This window comes from Lissotriton helveticus, chromosome 7 (genome assembly GCF_964261635.1).
Source record: "Lissotriton helveticus chromosome 7, aLisHel1.1, whole genome shotgun sequence".
Lineage (NCBI taxonomy): Eukaryota > Metazoa > Chordata > Amphibia > Caudata > Salamandridae > Lissotriton > Lissotriton helveticus.
This window is the reverse complement of record NC_136068.1, coordinates 1201838407-1201855671: the sequence shown is the minus strand read 5'-3', so window position 1 is coordinate 1201855671 and position 17265 is coordinate 1201838407. Positions and strand designations below refer to the sequence as shown.

At 42.2% G+C, this 17265-nt stretch overlaps 1 protein-coding gene across 1 annotated transcript in view; it reads right to left on the bottom strand.

Moving 5' to 3' along the window:
• UTP6 (UTP6 small subunit processome component) overlaps positions 1-14078 on the bottom strand; it is a 428027-nt gene extending 413949 nt beyond the window's left edge. Inside the window, exon 1 of the mRNA XM_078654392.1 lies at positions 13868-14078. Coding sequence (XP_078510518.1) covers positions 13868-13959 — 92 coding nt within the window. The 5' untranslated portion in view covers positions 13960-14078. The remainder of the gene's footprint in view (positions 1-13867) is intronic.
• Between the last annotated feature and the right edge of the window lie 3187 nt (positions 14079-17265).

Genomic DNA, 17265 nt, shown 5'->3' with positions numbered 1-17265 from the left:
ATTATAGCTCATTGGAATATGAGGGCAACATCGTAAAATGGTAAGTAGATGGTAAAATTATTCCGTGAAACAGCTGCTTCGTGAAGGTGACGAGAAGGGCCTGGGGTCCAATGATGATTAGTAGAGAGTGCAATCCTGAAATCGCAAGCCCAGAGAAAGAGAAATTCTGGTTGTGAGTCTGAAGGGTCATTCCTTCGACTTCATAGTTTTTTTTTTAAGTCCAATGACAGGCAGTAAAGCAGAAAGGTAGGAAGAAATGTTTAGGTGGTTTACAGGCATCGTAGCCTGAAGGTGATCCGTGCATTTAATGGTAACCAACAGCTTCCGAAAAAAGTGTGGGGGGGGTATTGGAGGAGGTAATCAATTAGGATGGGATTAGGCTGGGATTCCTTAAAATAACACTCTTGCAGAGTGTTATTTTAAGGAATCCCAGAATTTGATGTAACTGTCAAAATAAAGTCTCACGATCACAAGTGTGTGAACTGCTATTTTCATTCACTCTTTAGGGGTGAGATATTTTACAAATTTCAATGAGTTATGGAAGAAAGTTGTTGCTTTGGCAATGTTGTTAATGTGTGGTATAAGTGGCAGGGAGGGATTGGAAGTAAAGCCTATAGTATTTCAAGTTACTGTAAATGCAGAAGAGAAATCACCAATTTTCAGGTGCTTTAAGAGCTGGTGATCCAGCTTGCATTAGTGAGAAGAGGAGAAACTCCACTTTGTCTGGGTAGCATGGAAGGAAATCTTTCGCCATCCTACGTTCAGTGCACCGAGGCATAAATACACCATATGCATGTCCGCAATACTTATTGTATGAAGGTTAATTTGTAGATCATCAGCATACAGGTGGCAGGACCACCAAGTGAGGAAAGTAAGGTGGGGATTTAGACTGCTGTCATTTGTTTTCCACATTTCAGAATATTCCTCCAAATAACCATACTAAGTGTGTTTTGAACAGTGACACTGCAAAGATTGAGTTTTGAGGATGCTCTTATGGCACTATATCTTCACTGAAATGCATTTCCACAGCATCACTGTTAGACCTGTCATCATTGGCATCAGTCTCCCTTCCATTTTGATGGATTGCCTCCTCTGTTTTGATATGTTTTTGCTGGTTTTATGCTTTGGGCACTGTGCCACTGCTAATCAGTGCCACAGTGCAAGTGCTCCCTAAGTTAAACTGATGTACTAATTGGTTATTCCATGATTGGGTTATTTGATTTATTGGTCAGCCCCTAGTACAGTGCACCATGTGTGCCCAGGGCTTGTAAATCAAATGCTGCTGGTGGGCTTGCAGCACTGGTTGTGCCACCCACAGAAGCAGCTTGTAAAGTGTGTCTCAGGCCTGCCATTGCAAGGCCTATGGGCAGTCTAGCACTGCCATGTCGACTTGGCCAAGTGCACCCACTTGCCAGTTCCTAAACCTTCCCTTTGCTTCATATTAGACACCCCTATGGTAGTCCCAAGGGCAGGGTGCATTGTAAGTATAAGGTAGGACATACTCTGATGTGGGTCGCATGTCCTAGTAGTGAATTACAGCCATTTTCGTTTTTAGGTCTCGCTGGTGATGCAGCGCGAAAGCGCTGTCGCCAGGGAGATCTATTGTGGTTGTCTTGCCTGCCAAGTGGTACAGACTGGGGCACGCGCCGATTGATGTCTTTGGACGAGCCTCTAAAGAGACGCGTTTGCGCAGATGCGCTTCCATATACACACACAGCCCCAGCTTTTGATTAGCTAGCATGCACTAACGGCGCGCACGCACACACACACACACACAGCCACCCCCCCCTTGAACGAACACACACACACACAAACACGCACAAATACACATGCGCAGACACACGCGCAGACACACGCACACATACACACACACTCACACGCGCACACATACACAAACGCACATTGGCCGCCCCGCCCCACTCCACTCATTGCATCGGCGGCCGCCGCCACTTCTGACTTCTGCAGCCATCGCGGAGCTCTCCCTCAGGCATGGGAGCCCCGCGTCAGTACTGCTTCTCTTGGCCAGCCACTCCGTGGGCGCGGTCTTCCCATAGAAAACAGAAGTCCCGCCCGATGACAGTCGTAACGCACCCGAACTTCCGGTTTCGGGATGTACACGCTCACGGCTGCACATCCCGACATCACTAGTGCCTGTGCGTAGCTCGCAGCATGACTCAGGAGTTGGTCGCCATGGTAATACGAACACACTTGTTAAAAATGTTTTTATTTAATCTGCATACCCCTCCCATTCTGTCCCCGTCTTGGTTTTGTGACCCAAAATTGGTATATTTTAAATATTCGGCCTTCCGTAACATGCATCGGTTGATGCATTTTATTCTAGTGTTCAGCTGGCTTTTTTTTCCATTTGCCTACCGTTGGGCGTTTTGATTTAGTTGGCTAATATGCATTTTGAGACTGTGGTCAGTGTCTATATTTGGTTGGAATGCATTTGTTGTTTGCCTTTCTGCCCGCAGTGAGCTACTCTCCTTAATGTCACAATTGCAAAGTCCCGCAAATTAATAGTCCATCTTTGCACCTTGCGGCAGCCAACTGAGGATGGCTCTTGCGAGGGTTTTATTCCCGTAGTTTAGAGCTCAATACGGTTATAATCTTATTTCCGCTTAGGAAAGTGGAGATATAGCGTGTTGAGCGAAATAATGTGTACATATAAACATTTCACTTCAGTGAGCAAAAAAATTGTTTTTTCTGTGGTTCATATTTGACCGCACAGTTTATTTTCTAATGTCTTACAAATTTTACTCCTACTGTTTTTATTCCGAATTATGATTCAAAGCTCATGTGCATGTGTAATTAAATGTCTAACCTCCCTTGAGTAAATAGACATCTGTGCTCGAGGGGTAGACGCAGAAAAGGCTGAGGAAGAATGATGAAGGTACAAGGTGAAATCTGACATCCACAGAAAGACTTTGATAAAAACTTTAAAGTTCTCACCAGTAGATTTCTAAGTTGCTCCACTTCTTTTTTTTTTTGCAGAGTTTTATATAGCGCAAACTAGAACCGAACCGAATCAGTTATCAGAGCGCTTTACATAGCACCAGTTATGTTACATGAGGACACACTTTCATTCATTCTTCTGGCGTTCATTTGAGCAGTGAAATTGAGTAGTATTCAGTTGAATTATGCTCGGTCTTCTTCTGTCTCCCCTTTAGTATGCGTAATTCGACATGTGATTTTTCTCCCCTTTTGTGGGGTGCAGGGTTACTAGGAGCCATATACGATATGGATATGTATAGGGTGTTTTTTCTCATTTAATATCGAAGTAGCCTGGATTGCATATAGAAGGGGTATGCGGTCTCATAGAAACATGGGTTTTCTCTGTCATTAGTTTTGAGAACGATAGGCAGTTAATGTTCTTTGAGGGCTTCTCAAGGCTTTTCCAAGAGCCTTCCACACTTAATATTCTTGTTGCTGTTGTTGACTGAAAGACATGTTGTATTTGTTGACATGGTGATAGTTAAAAGAATATTAGGCTGGTCATTAAGTCTAGCATAGCACTATAACCGCAACATTTTAGTCCTATTCTTCAGCTGTTTAGGTTATTGTAATGGCCATAATGACGAAATCTGTCTATATGATCAGCAGTATGTGGAATTCGATCCCTGTTCTAAAATAAAGAATATTCTTAAATACAGCTATTGTTGCGGGAAGAAATGGATAACCTATTACCATGTTAGTGATGGTGGATTAAAGGGTCACGATATTTTGATATTCATTGAAGTAGATTTGTTCTTCAGGAGCTTTAGTTAGTAGCATACTGCTCATGGTCTTGGTGTATAGTTAGTATTTTTTACAAGGTCATCAGCATCACCTGAACAACAGAAAGCAAACAGTGTCACATTCAGTTCTTTTTTAAATGCTTTTTAAGAAACTATGGTAAAAGAAAACTCCTTTTTATAATGTCATCTGCACAGTGGACATTTCTGTAATCTATCAAGTAGCAAACTTGGGTCAAATGATTCGTATATACAATATGTAATTTTCATTATCCAAACTAGTTTTCACCAAGTGTTATCCACAAATTCCAATACTTCAGCCTTAAATGTAGTGGCCCTCCTGGTTTTACGTTCTAAATGTCCCATCAGTACACATTTGTATTTTTTTCGACTACAGCTCATTGTTGAACTCCGTAAACCACAACAGATTGAAAAAGATATTATTTTATGGACTGCAACTTTTTAGCATGGATTACCATTCTTTCCCTTGATACTGAGGTCTTATGGTAAACCTAAATAATTTTGATTGTAGTTGAAAAAAAATAACAGCAAAGAATAATCTTCAAAGAATGCTGTGCCTCTTCTCCAATGCACTTCACAAGCAGCTGATGTAGTGCATGATATCGGCATGCCCACATTGAGATTCTTATAATTAGATCTGTTCGGTTTTTAGTGACTTACATCTATTGCCAATATTTCCCAGCGTGTTTGGGTTGCAGTTCATTTTTGTGTATTTTCCCTTTGCCTTGTGATCTGTGTTTATCTTCTTGTCCAAGTTTTAAAAATATTTTTATTAATAAATAACAAATAGGACATAGAGTATAACTATGGGCACTACTTTTTTAATACTGTATTCCTTTTTATGTTGTATAAAATAATATAAAACCATATCAGCACATTATTACTAAATGTGTATGTATAGATATATTAGTGTTTATAGGAGTAATTATGTCACTACAGGCATGTGAAGTTAAAGTGTTTCACTTTGAGTCTTTTTACAAAAAACAGTCAATTGTCTAGACTTAATATTTAATAACTTAATAATAATAGTTTGGACATATGTTACCAAGTTCTTTATCGACGTTGTTGCGTGATGTCTCAATATTTTCCGCTTCATCTATTATTTTGCTCCTAAATTAACTAGCCACTCTTAATTAGGTGGTTTCTGACTCAAAGCATGTTGGTATTGATTGTTAAAGCCTTAAAATGTCAAAATGCTAACATTTCAGACTCTTATCAAAAGTTATTCTGGTTTATCTGAAATGATCTAGTTATCTTCAAAGTTCCAATTGAGTAAATTCTAACTTAGATGGTAAAGGAAAGGTTCCATGAATAGACTATTCAAATTTAAGGTTGGGCTATGTTTTTTTGTGGGTTTTTTTTTATTTATCTCCTTACGAGTCTGAAGGATACTGAATGTAGTTTAAATGACGAGCAGTACACATAATGGTTGGGGGGCAGTGTTGGCATTCATCCAGTCCTGTTTTTCCATTGATATGTGTTGCTTTGAGTAATACTGTTTTGGACAGTCTCCTGTGTTCCTTTGGACAAGAGAAAATATCATATTTATAATTTTCCCAACCTCTGTTTTTCTTCTTGGACCATAGTTCAAAAAGGCCAGCCCCTGATCTGCTTCAGCTCTCTGTTTATAAGATTTGCTGGGAAGATCTATTTTCTCAGGTTTGCTCTGTGTATTTCACTCTGGTCTTTGTGCTGCACGCCACACACTGCTGCACGCCTCACACCCTGCACGCCGCACACTGCTGCATTACTCACATTGCTGCATTACTCACACTGCTGTGTGCTGCACACTGCTGCATTACTCACACTGCTGCATGCCTCACACTGCCGCACGCCTCACACTGCCGCACGCCTCACACTGCCGCACGCCTCACACTGCCGCACGCCTCACACTGCCGCACGCCTCACACTGCCGCACGCCTCACACTGCCGCACGCCTCACACTGCCGCACGCCTCACACTGCCGCACGCCTCACACTGCCGCACGCCTCACACTGCCGCACACCGCAGCACGCCGCAAACTGCCGCACGCCGCACACTGCCGCACGCCGCCGCACGCCTCACACTGCTGCACGCCACACACTGCTGCACGCCACACACTGCTGCACGCCACACACTGCTGCACGCCACACACTGCTGCACGCCACACACTGCTGCACGCCACACACTGCTGCACGCCACACACTGCTGCACGCCACACACTGCTGCACGCCACACACTGCTGCACGCCACACACTGCTGCACGCCACACACTGCTGCACGCCACACACTGCTGCACGCCACACACTGCTGCACGCCACACACTGCTGCTCGCCGCACACTGCTGCTCGCCGCACACTGCTGCTCGCCGCACACTGCTGCTCGCCGCACACCTCACTCTTTTGCGAGCCTTGTTTACTTTGCGTTACGCATCCAGGTACTTTGTTGAGAACTTTGTCGCATTTATCATCAACTTGAACTAAGCAACTTTAATCATCTTTAAGTCATCTTAAGTATAGTGGAAGTTTGTTATTTGTGGTCTTGTGTTAAGTCTATATAAAGAATACTTATTTTTCTAAAACCTGTGTTGTGTCCATATGTGGGGTTTTCACTGTATTACTGTGTATATTCACAAATGCTCAACACACTGCCTCCGAGATAAGCCTGTCTGCTCGTGCCATGCTACCAAGGGGGTGAGCAGGGGTTATTAATCAGGTTTACATAGGCTGGATGATTTGTAGATTCACCTGTGTGCTCAAAAGTATTTTTGAACTGTTTTTTATCACTTCTATCATTCTTCTGTTTCTCTAAACACTTACTACCTTCTTGCACCCTTTTGCTATGTTGCACGCTCCATTTGGGGCAACCTTTGGTATTTGGAATGTGTTACTAATGTAAATATTGTGATGAAGTTGGACCAGAAGATAATTGATTAAAACCTTTATCTAGATAATACTGTCGTTTGTTTACGCCCTTATGTTTATGCGTAATACTTACATAAATGTATAGAGCATACTGAGGCAGATGCTCCTTAAATGTTTAATGTATGAGTTCATGCTGATTAATTTAGTTCAAGAAACTATAGAGGTCTTGGACCGTTGTTTTCTTATCACGTATGATACCCAGGTCCAGAACCTTTTGGGTTACCCCATTTTCCTTAATAGAACAGGTGAGTGGGCAGGACTCTCCTCTATCCAGTATGTGATGAACATCAATCAGTTGTTTCAGGACAGTGGCCAGACACCAGTCTAAATTATGTGCATGAGGTAAGAGCTCATTGAGACTAAATCATTTACCTGGTTAGTAATGAAGTATTCTTAGGCTGGACAAAGCAGATTTTATACCAGGTGGTAATTTAGAAGTAAGTCTGGGTCAAAAGAAAATGTGTTTTTGTCAGAATAGGTGTTTTGGCCAGTCTTTAAAAATTCTAGGAGGAAGCACTGTGACACTTGTTGATTATGGTGTGCCATGTGGTATCAAAAATGTGGATGTTAACTTTTACAACGACATTAAGTGTGTGGCCCAGATGTTTGATAATCAGAGAGCATTCCTCTGCTTATAATGAATTGTGGGTTTTTATATTGTGGGTTTTTATATAGCGCTAGAATCAACTCCCGGAGGAGTTTCTCCGCGCTTCGACCGCTGGGGAACCCGTCCTGGCTCACCCTGAGAGATGGTCCCTAATGGGTATCTCTAAGGTGCGACCAAGCATCCCCGGCGGTCTGGGGGGCCGTTGTGAAGATGAGGCAAGCTAATGCCCAGAGTTGCCGAGTGTGGTCCCTGACTGGAGTAGGCACCGAGGCGAGAATTATCGAGCCCGCTGACCCTGGTCCACGACCCTGCCGCGTCGGGAATCGAACCCTGGTCCCGGGCCATCCTCTGCTTACGGGTCTGCCGCCTCTAACCAGTGAGCCACACCACTCCACTAAGGCTCCATGTAAGGCTTTCAATGTATATAACATTTTTGATATAATTATAGGTGAACGACATCCAGAGGAAACTAGTTTTATCTTCTCACTGATTGGGATTATTTTATTTGACAAATATGTTGTAATTCCTGACATTTTATTGCGATTGTACAGGCGATGATCAATTCCAGGAGCAAAATTGGATTTTGATGTAGCAGAAGATGAAGCATATTATGTTGGGAGCGGAGTTTATTTGACCTTAGGTGAAAATATTTTAGATTAAATAATTGATTGCTTTAAATCCTGTCATAACTTTTTTTAAGTGAGGCTAGTAAGGTGGGGGATTTAGACTTCTGCCATTTGTTTTCCACATTTCAGATTAATCCTTTTACATTAACTAGATACGAATAAGGTCTGTTTTGGTTTAATTTGTTTGAGAAGGGCCAGTTCACCCACTAATAACAATGTATTACTTGTTCAGCTGATGAACTCAGAATGGGTAAGCAGGTCTGTAGAGAAGTACCCACTCTTGATATGGTCACCCCCACTTTTTGCCTGGTATCTGATGCAATTACGACAGAAGAGGACTGGGTTCCTGCTATTCCGGTCCCCAGTGCCAGATCTTTACCTAAAACTGTACAATTGTTCCCCCAATTGCCAATACATTTAGCCCCCCTTATAAGTCCCTAGTAAATGATACACCGGGTACCTAGGTCAGAAAAGGCTAAAGAGTGCCCGGAGGGCTGCAGCATGCATTGTGCCACCCTAACGGACCCCAAAGCACCAACATGCAAACCTCGAAAAATCCACTCGCCCTCTCGCATTTGCAAGTGAAATTTTAGCAGTTCCAGCTATTTTTTGCACTTACTCGACCCTGCTGGGGAGTAAACTTTAGCTGGAAGAAACAGGTGTTCTGTTTGTTCAGAAAGTGAATGAGCAATTAAAACGCCTCTAAAAGTTGTTTTATCTTGACACATTTGCCAACTGCTCAAGGACAGAGGACAAATGTCAGTTTGTCTTTTTACTAATTGTTGCTCATGTGTTCCTGGAAAATGGGGTTTACGTTTCTCTTTTTACAGTTAATGCTTTTTGTCAAGTGAGCTATTTGACAATAATTGTGAAACAAAATGCAGTAAAATGTTAGTTTATTTCTCTAAAACAACATTTGAACAGCTTGTAAATGACTAGTACAAGTAGATCAGGAATTATGAAAACTTTTTTTGTAATTCAGAAGAGTGATGCACACAAAGATTTAAATTGGAGGAAAACAAATCAGAACACTTTACTTGGTGATGTGCAAATAACAAATATTTGCAGAAACTATTTCCAAACATTGTAAATGTAAATTGATACTTGTATAGCGCACTACTCACCCGCAAGGGTCTCAAGGCACTTGTACGAATACCGCTGTGGAACCCATCCTGGCTTTCCCTGTGAGGTGTCCACTTCTGGGCACCCCCAAGGTGGAGGCCAGGCATCCTTAGCGTTGTGGGGGCCGTTGTGGAGATTAAGCAAGCTATTGCCCAGAGTTGCAGAGTGGGACTCCATGATTGGAATAGGCACCGAGGCGAGAATTATCAGGTCCGTGGAATTTTGAGCTCAAGACCCGCCGAGGCGGGGAATTGAACCCTGGTCCCGGGCTAGACCTCTGCATCAGGGTCTGCCGCTCTAACCATTGAGCCACACTTCTCCACAATTGTACAGTATATAGTTTAAAAACCACATGTCAGTGACAAATTCTGTGGCAATTTCAATTTAAAATCTGCTGATTGTAAATAACAGCAGGCTGCTACTTTATGCTTTAGTTATGTATTTATTAAAAGTGATAGTTTTTATGCATAATGTGAGGGACATTCCTGGCCAAGCCCTGATGACAATGCATTTAATGAACGAAGAGGCAAGTCTGCAGTCAAGTGTATCTTTTATGTGGCTAGATTTACATTCTATGTGGAGCTAAATGTTTAGTCTATTAAATCAAGCAAAAGCATTTTCTGTACAGCAAACGTGCTGAACTTGCGTATTTGAAGGTGCTCTCATGTGATAAAGAAGAAAATGGCATCTCATTGAATTAAAATACTTGCCCAGGAACACATCATTTTAAACCAGTTTATGGGTCAAGAGCATTCAAATTAGGTCAAGTAGATTATTTAAGTCACTAGACCTGCAGGCCTAGTAAAAAAAAAAAAAAAATGATTTTTCGAGCCCTGTAACAGAGAAAAGTGAAGACACAACATGGCACACCTCCAGTGGGTCATGCCTGCAGACAATGGATGCAGTATAGGTAAGCCACTCCTACAGCAGGTCTTTCAACCCTATAGCAGGGTGCACTATACTATGTGTAGGCATATCTGCATGAGCCGATATGGCTCTGTGATGTTTAAGTCGATTCTTAGATATTGCAAGTGGACAGGGAAGCCATTTTGATGAGTTCATGTGCTGGACACTGGTGTTTACGAGTTCCCCAGCTACAAGATGGCTTCACTGAAACTAGAGATGTTTGGCATCACACAACTCATATTAATAAGCCCACAGTGATTCCAGTGATGGCTTTAGTAATTTATGCACCCAAAGGGTACCTTAGAGTTGTCCCCTGAAAACCTACCTATATATGTACTGGGTGACCGGTACAGACCAGCCTGCCACCATAGACACGTTTCTGACCCCCTAAACACTCGGAGTGCAGAAACAATACCTGCTCCAGCCAGGGTTATCACCTTCTTTAAAGCAAGATGGCTAAGTAATCAGAATATCAAAACAGGAGGCTTCAAAGGCCTATGTCGCCTTTTTTTTAAAAATTAATCTTTTTATTGGTTTCAAACATATTTATAGTACATGTCAGATCGTCTTTTCAATTAACATGCATAACATTTCACATTTAAACAATAACCCTCCGAGTTCAACATTTTCATGGAGTGTTTTAGTCGAGTCTGTTTTTGGTTCTATTATCTTCTGTTAGTTCAGAGGAAGGGGAGATGCTGATCTCCCCTCTATATGCGTTCCATTTCCCCCATTCCTTATCCCACTTTTTTGGGCAGCCCCTGCTCTTAAAGACCTCCTTCTCTGCGACCATACATTTGTCCATTTCGTTTGCCCACTTTCTTGTTTTTGGTGAAGTCCCCACTCCCCATCTCATGGCTATACTTCTTTTGGCTAATGTAAGCCGAAGGGTAGCCCATTGTTGCTCAGTGCTAGTGAGGTCTGTGGCGTCCCATACATTGAGCAGATCCAATTTGGGTGTAAGCGCAATTTCTTTGCCTACTGCTGTTTGCCTACGGCCTATGCCGCCTTTGATGTGCGACCCTAGGCTTCCCCAGACAAGAGAAAAACCACCCCCTTACCCGGGCCAATTTGGCAACACGACAGGTGGGAAAATTAGCTAGTCAAGAGGTGTGTTCCCCACTCGGGCTAGTACCACCCCTAAGGTGGGCTACCTGAAGTGAACACGACTTTTAGAATTCCATCTTAGATTTAGCAGGTTTATGCCTACTTCCCACAGGAAGTGGTCATGTAGAGGGTGTAGACACCCTAAAGGTAAGTAGCCCATTGGTCACTACCCGTCACTTCCCGAAACGCCCCTACATTGATTATTTAGGTGGCAACCCTCACTCCAGGAAGTAGATTCAACAGATCAAGAAGAGAGGACAAAGAAGAAGCACAATAAAAGCAAGACCAGAAGACATGAATGTGGACTTTTTGTGCCAAATCCTGCCTGCACTAAGTCTAGACAATCGCAACAAGCATCTCGTCCTGCAGCTGACCAGCTTCCAAGAACCCTACGAGACTGCCAGCTCAACGCAAATTGCCAAGTGTCGCCCTTGGAGTAGAGGAGCTACCCCCCACATGCAGTTCGTAGGCACTGATAAGCAAAGTCCGGTTCACTGAGATGCCGCTCACCAGCCAGCCCGATGCTGCTGCTTTCCAGGAAGAGGTGCCTGTGCTCCTGATGGTCAGATCTGTCCCTCCACCAAGTGAGAGGACACCACAACAACCCAGAGCCGCAAAGGACCAATACCCTTGGGTATTGGACCCCTTGCAGCAAACAAAGACCGTGAGAGTTCAGTCTGGACTCTCCTCACTTGGCGGGCTATATCTTGCTCATGATAAGTTCCTCTGAATTCTTAATTTTAAAAGCGGGGATACATATAACACTTGTAACGTAGGCTCTGCAATGGCAGACCTTAAACACATTTTACAAGGCTGCTTCTGTGGGTGGCACAACCAGTGCTGCAAGCCCACCAGCAGCATTTGGATTTACACACCTTGGGCACACTCTGTGCACTAGACTAGGGTCTGACAAGTAAACCAAATAGCCAAACATGGAACCACTGATTAATACATCAATTTACAATAGGGAGCACTTGCACTGTGGCATAAAATACATCAGTATTAAATCATAATTAGTGCCCCTAATAGAGTGGAGAGGGAAAGGTATTAGGGGCACTAATTATGATTTAATATTGATGTATTTTATGAATAGTGTTTTATTGAATATTATTGTACACGTTGTGATTAAAAACAATGCTGTTATATCCTTTTTTAATTCATTTGAGACATTATTTAATCTTGGCTTATTTGCTCTAGTATCTGGGACCATTTTGTTTGTATCACTAACCTACCCAGGTCCCAGCGACTTATTGGGTTAACCCGTGTTTTTACAGCACTAACAATTCACTAGGCAGCAAAGGTGTCCAGGCGCCCCTGCCTCCAAGCATTGTGGTTTGGTATCGGCGAATGTGCGGACAATGATTGGACTAGGCGCATTATCGACTATTCTGAGAAAGTTGCATTATATCCCCAATCTAGGCCTAAGTAGCAAAGCAACCTTTCACCTACATTCATCATACCTTGCCCTGCATACCTGTTCCAGCACTGACCTTTTACCTAGTTAAGTGCTGAATAAATGTCAATTGGTTTCCTTGAAACTAGCCTCATTTATTATGCATGAGGAGTCTTAGTAAAATCCCCTGCACATGACTTGCATAAAAGGATTAACATACTATGTATAAAAGTCATTGTTACCTTTCATCCTAGGGCAATCAGGCTACTTTGTATAAATTACATTATTGATTTAGGCTCATCTACATAATCGTACTCATAACATATCAACTGTGGTAGAACCACTGAGGCTACCTTTTCTGTATGAAAGAAGTGTTCACTAGTGAAGGAGAGGAGACGCTTCCAAAGATACAGACAAACACTGAGGCCCCGGCCTGCAGAAGCGTCAACATGCAGTGGTCGGACATCCCTTCTGGTGTGTCCAACTCGAGACCAAGACTGGGTCCTTCATTCTCTTCCTTTAGGTAATGGGTTAGGCTGATTCCTAGGGGATTCTTGGCTTTACACCCACATACATACTAGGTACACTTAAGTAGGGTCCGCATAGTAGGAGTATGCTTGATTACTGCCATGTTTATATGCCCGCATATATTCACTTCAGCACCATGGTAGAATTCTACCTCCTATTTACTCTGTTGGTGCTTGTAATCTCTTACGTTAGCTTCTGTCTATTGATTGTCGCAACTTATATGTTTTATACTAGGATGACGCGGCTTCAATAAATGCTTATTGAAAACATCCCCAACATTTATTTTGTGTAGCTCTCTGAGACAAAGTGAGCACGAGTGAATGACCGAAAAGTACAGTACTGTTTCTACAATCACTGAAGGATCATGGGTTGTCATGTTTGATGTTTGCCAAAAACTATTTGCTACTTGGTAAGGTTAGGGGCTTATGGTGGCACTGTGAGCTAGCTGGTCTACAGGCCGACATATCCTGCGGGGGTGTCCGAAATCAGTCTTGAGCCTAATCCCTTAGTTTATGTTATCCAACAAACGTGGATATCCTCTGTATTTTTAGGAACCACCCAACAGTTGAGGCGAAGTCGCGGTAGGACTGATAATGGAACACAGTTGACATCCAGCAAACTGGTAAACTATTAGGAACTACACGACAGTTGAGGCGAAGTCGCGGTAGAACTGATAATGGAACACAGTTAACTTCGAGCAAACTGGTAAACTATTTCAGGAATGTAGGTAATCAACGGATTAAACCCGCTTTATATTCTCCCAAAATGAATGGGCTTGAGATTTAACAAGACATTGATGGAAGGTAAACAGTTGGCTGTTAGAGCAAGCATTGCTCCAATAAAGAGTTACCACTTGTTTACATTAAACTGCTGTAAGCAACATGTATTCATCCTACGGCACTGCAGAGTTGCTCCCTCACCTGATCTCCTTGTTGGTAAACAGACCGACCCTCTCTAGCTGCTCTAGCTCGGGAATTCGGTCCTCGATCTGCTGCTGCACTACTTCAGCCATGCCGGAGTGTTGCTCTATACACCAAAGGGCTTTTCTGTGATTATTCCTAAGTAGAGTATCGACTATCGGGCTGCTCTTTCTAAAGATGGAAATTGACCGGTGATCTTACACGTGAAAGTAAAAAGTAGAGCTAGAAAGAGGTGCGACGGCAATACGCGTTGGTAAGGGCTCTAAATGCGTCGCCATCTTAAAATGTACCGTTTTTCCAATTGATTCGAAAAGGAGTATGAATGGTAGTGTACCTTATATTGCAAATAAATCCGCTTTGCATTTAAAAAGGTGTCTCAACACGCAAATAAATAACACTTTTGAACATAGTGCAATTAATACAGCCTTTCAACTAATTACTGTGCTTTTCGTTTTACGTCTAAAAAAAATGCAAAAAAAGGTGAATAAAATTGCTGTCATTATTACGCCCAGCAACACTAGCCATCAATAAATGTGTCGGTCTTCTATTTCGACGTCACCTATCACGTACAGTCTATCAACATACTGCGCACGCGTTAGAAAGGTGCATGTTCGGCTAATTCCTTCCTGTCTAAACTGTCCCGGAAGTAAATAATAGCAGTTTTCCCATTCCATCACATCCTAGTTTTTCAATACAATCTTTCGGAGCCCTACAAACATGCTTTCTCTCTTTTAATTTTAATACTCATCGTCCTAGTCCATTTAATCTCCGTTTCGGAGGCTTAAAAGGTTCAGAGGCATGCGTATTGCGTTTTCTATTTCAAACTTGCGAAGGAAAGCTTTTTTTATTCTTTTTCGAAAATATTTCACCTTTAAAAAGTTACTATAAAGGCAAAAAATAATGTGCAATAAACTGTAACAGAATAACATTAGTGTTCAAGTAAGAGTAGCTGCTAACAAGGGCTCCACCATCACTATTAATACAAACTCTGTCGAATCTGGACACGCTAGTGGCGAGTGGGAAAAAGTAGTGGCGCAACCTCGTAAAGGAGTGTTGTTTTACATTTTGGTCGAAGTCTGGTTCTGTTGGCATAGCGGTTTTAATGAAAACGCACAATTGTATTAACACGGTGTGATTAACGTAATGAATTTGAGATATTTTGTGACGTGTTTTTTAATATCCAATAATATAGTCTTCCATTTCAAAATGGCTGTTGTGTGTTACCATCTTTCACCTGCATGCAGTCATCTGTCCTACCCCGACTGTGTTTTCAGCATATAACATATTTTGTAAACAACGTTTTAACTCCTTCGCTGCGGCGGCTATTCCGCCGCAGCGCTAAGGGGGCGGGGCGGCCGCATGCTGGTGACGGAACCGCTCCGTCACCAGCCTAGGTTGAGCTATGCTGATGACGGAGCGGTTCCGTCATGGCCCGCCCCGCTCAATAGAAATCCGCGCAGGCGTGCCGAGCGGGCCATGACGGAACCGCTCCGTCATCAGCACAGCGCCACCGCAGCTGATGACGGAGCGGTTCCGTCATCAGCATCGAAGGTGTTAAACACATTGGCATTCTCTCGTGTACAACCTGAACCTTTGTTCTCAAGCTTCGTTCTCATGCTGTGTTAGCGTACTGATTGTTCCCCAGGGTCTCACTTATTGGGACCACATTATGATTGTCATGATGAGATTTTAACCTTGATTTATAATGATGTATGTACTAGCCATACATTGTTTGAGGAGCACGGGGTTGGGAATTTGATTATGTGAATCTGGGGGATAGTGCTAACAAATGTAATTTTAGACTGTATTGTTCCTTTACATGATTGGATGGGATTTCCTGACCTTTGGATACTCACGCTAAATTTATTAATCTTACTGTATTTTAGCTTATAAAATGGGCCTTACCTCGTGTGTGTTGGGCAACTTGCCCCTGATCTTTAGAAGACAACACTCTGACTTGTTACTTGATTCATTTCCTTAGAACAGACTTTTGTTAGATTCTGTTTGTTCATTTTCTGCATTCATTACAAGCTTCAACCCCATATTATTGACTTATAAGACATGTTGGATCCTAGCCGTAATATATTTTTTTTACCTTCTATAATGATTTACGCTTTTAATAAACCTTCCTGGTTTTCCTAACTGAAAAATGGGAAGCTTTTAAAACAGCAAGACATTGAAAATGTTGACAACTTTTAGTAAGGTTAGGCCCTGCCTACACTTATTTTTTTTTCACCATTTACAAAGGCTGCGGGGTCCCTTGGAAATTCATAAGCGTCAAGTACCAACTTACCGGTCGCTGCCTTGGACAGGCAGCCACCTATTCAAGGTAGATGCCAACGCCACAATAACAAATTAGCCTTCAAGACTATAGCAAGTTTGTAGGTCTTATGAGATCCATTGAGCCATCACGTCTGTCCCCACATCCGCACTGTACCATTTAAAAGCAGATTCTTTCAGGGTATGAAAATCTGAACAAGTATGATTATTAGGTGACACTGATCTGGGTATTATAATATGTGCCAAACCCTTGCACTTCAATTTTCTACAAATTCTTTTTGAGTCCCTCGATTTTTCTGTCTTCGTGTTCTGGTATTCTATCTATTATTTATTTATGTTGTTTATTTATTTATTTTAAAGGTTTTATATAGCGCTGGCTAGACCCGGAGGTATCAGAGCGCTTTACATGAGTATCAGACCATAGATTGCAGCTTACATCATTACAAAGGTTACACAGTTATTAAAGCATGGCAACAAAGTTACATGAAAGCTCGAGACAAACAAGAAGGACATATACATAAGGGAAAAAGCAGGCAAGGGGAGAGATTCAGGGGAGGGGGTAGGAGCAGGGGAAAAGCTGGTGTGGTGCATTCATCAGTTTAATTTCTTTGGTTGTAGTTTAAACCATGAAACGTTAAAAAACTTATCAGTTAGGCAAGCATGCTGGCAAGTCAAGTTTTACAGCAACAGGATTAATAATTTTTTGGCACTTGATGTGACCTGAAACTTATTATGACTCTTTAGTGTCACATGTTTTGTTAAGCAAACCTGTTCTCTCACTTGATAAGGCAGGGCATGTCTATTATGTTTACCAAAAAAGTTTTTATATTTTATTTGGGCTTCATTTAGATTTTAATGTGGCAATCACTGCGTATTATATTAAAAAATGTGTATTCCCGAAGATTTCGAGGTGGGATGTTTCCATCTCCAATCAAGCAAGAATAATAGATAGTCGTGCGTACAGTAGAAAAGAAAAAAGCCTAAAAGTGTATGAGAACTTATTCGCATAAACAAATTCTACTGATCACAGAGATATTTCCAAACATCTGAGTCAGTATAAATTGATATCTCAAGTTTTGTTTCAGACTTTGAATATCCCTTCAGTCTGTTCATCTGAC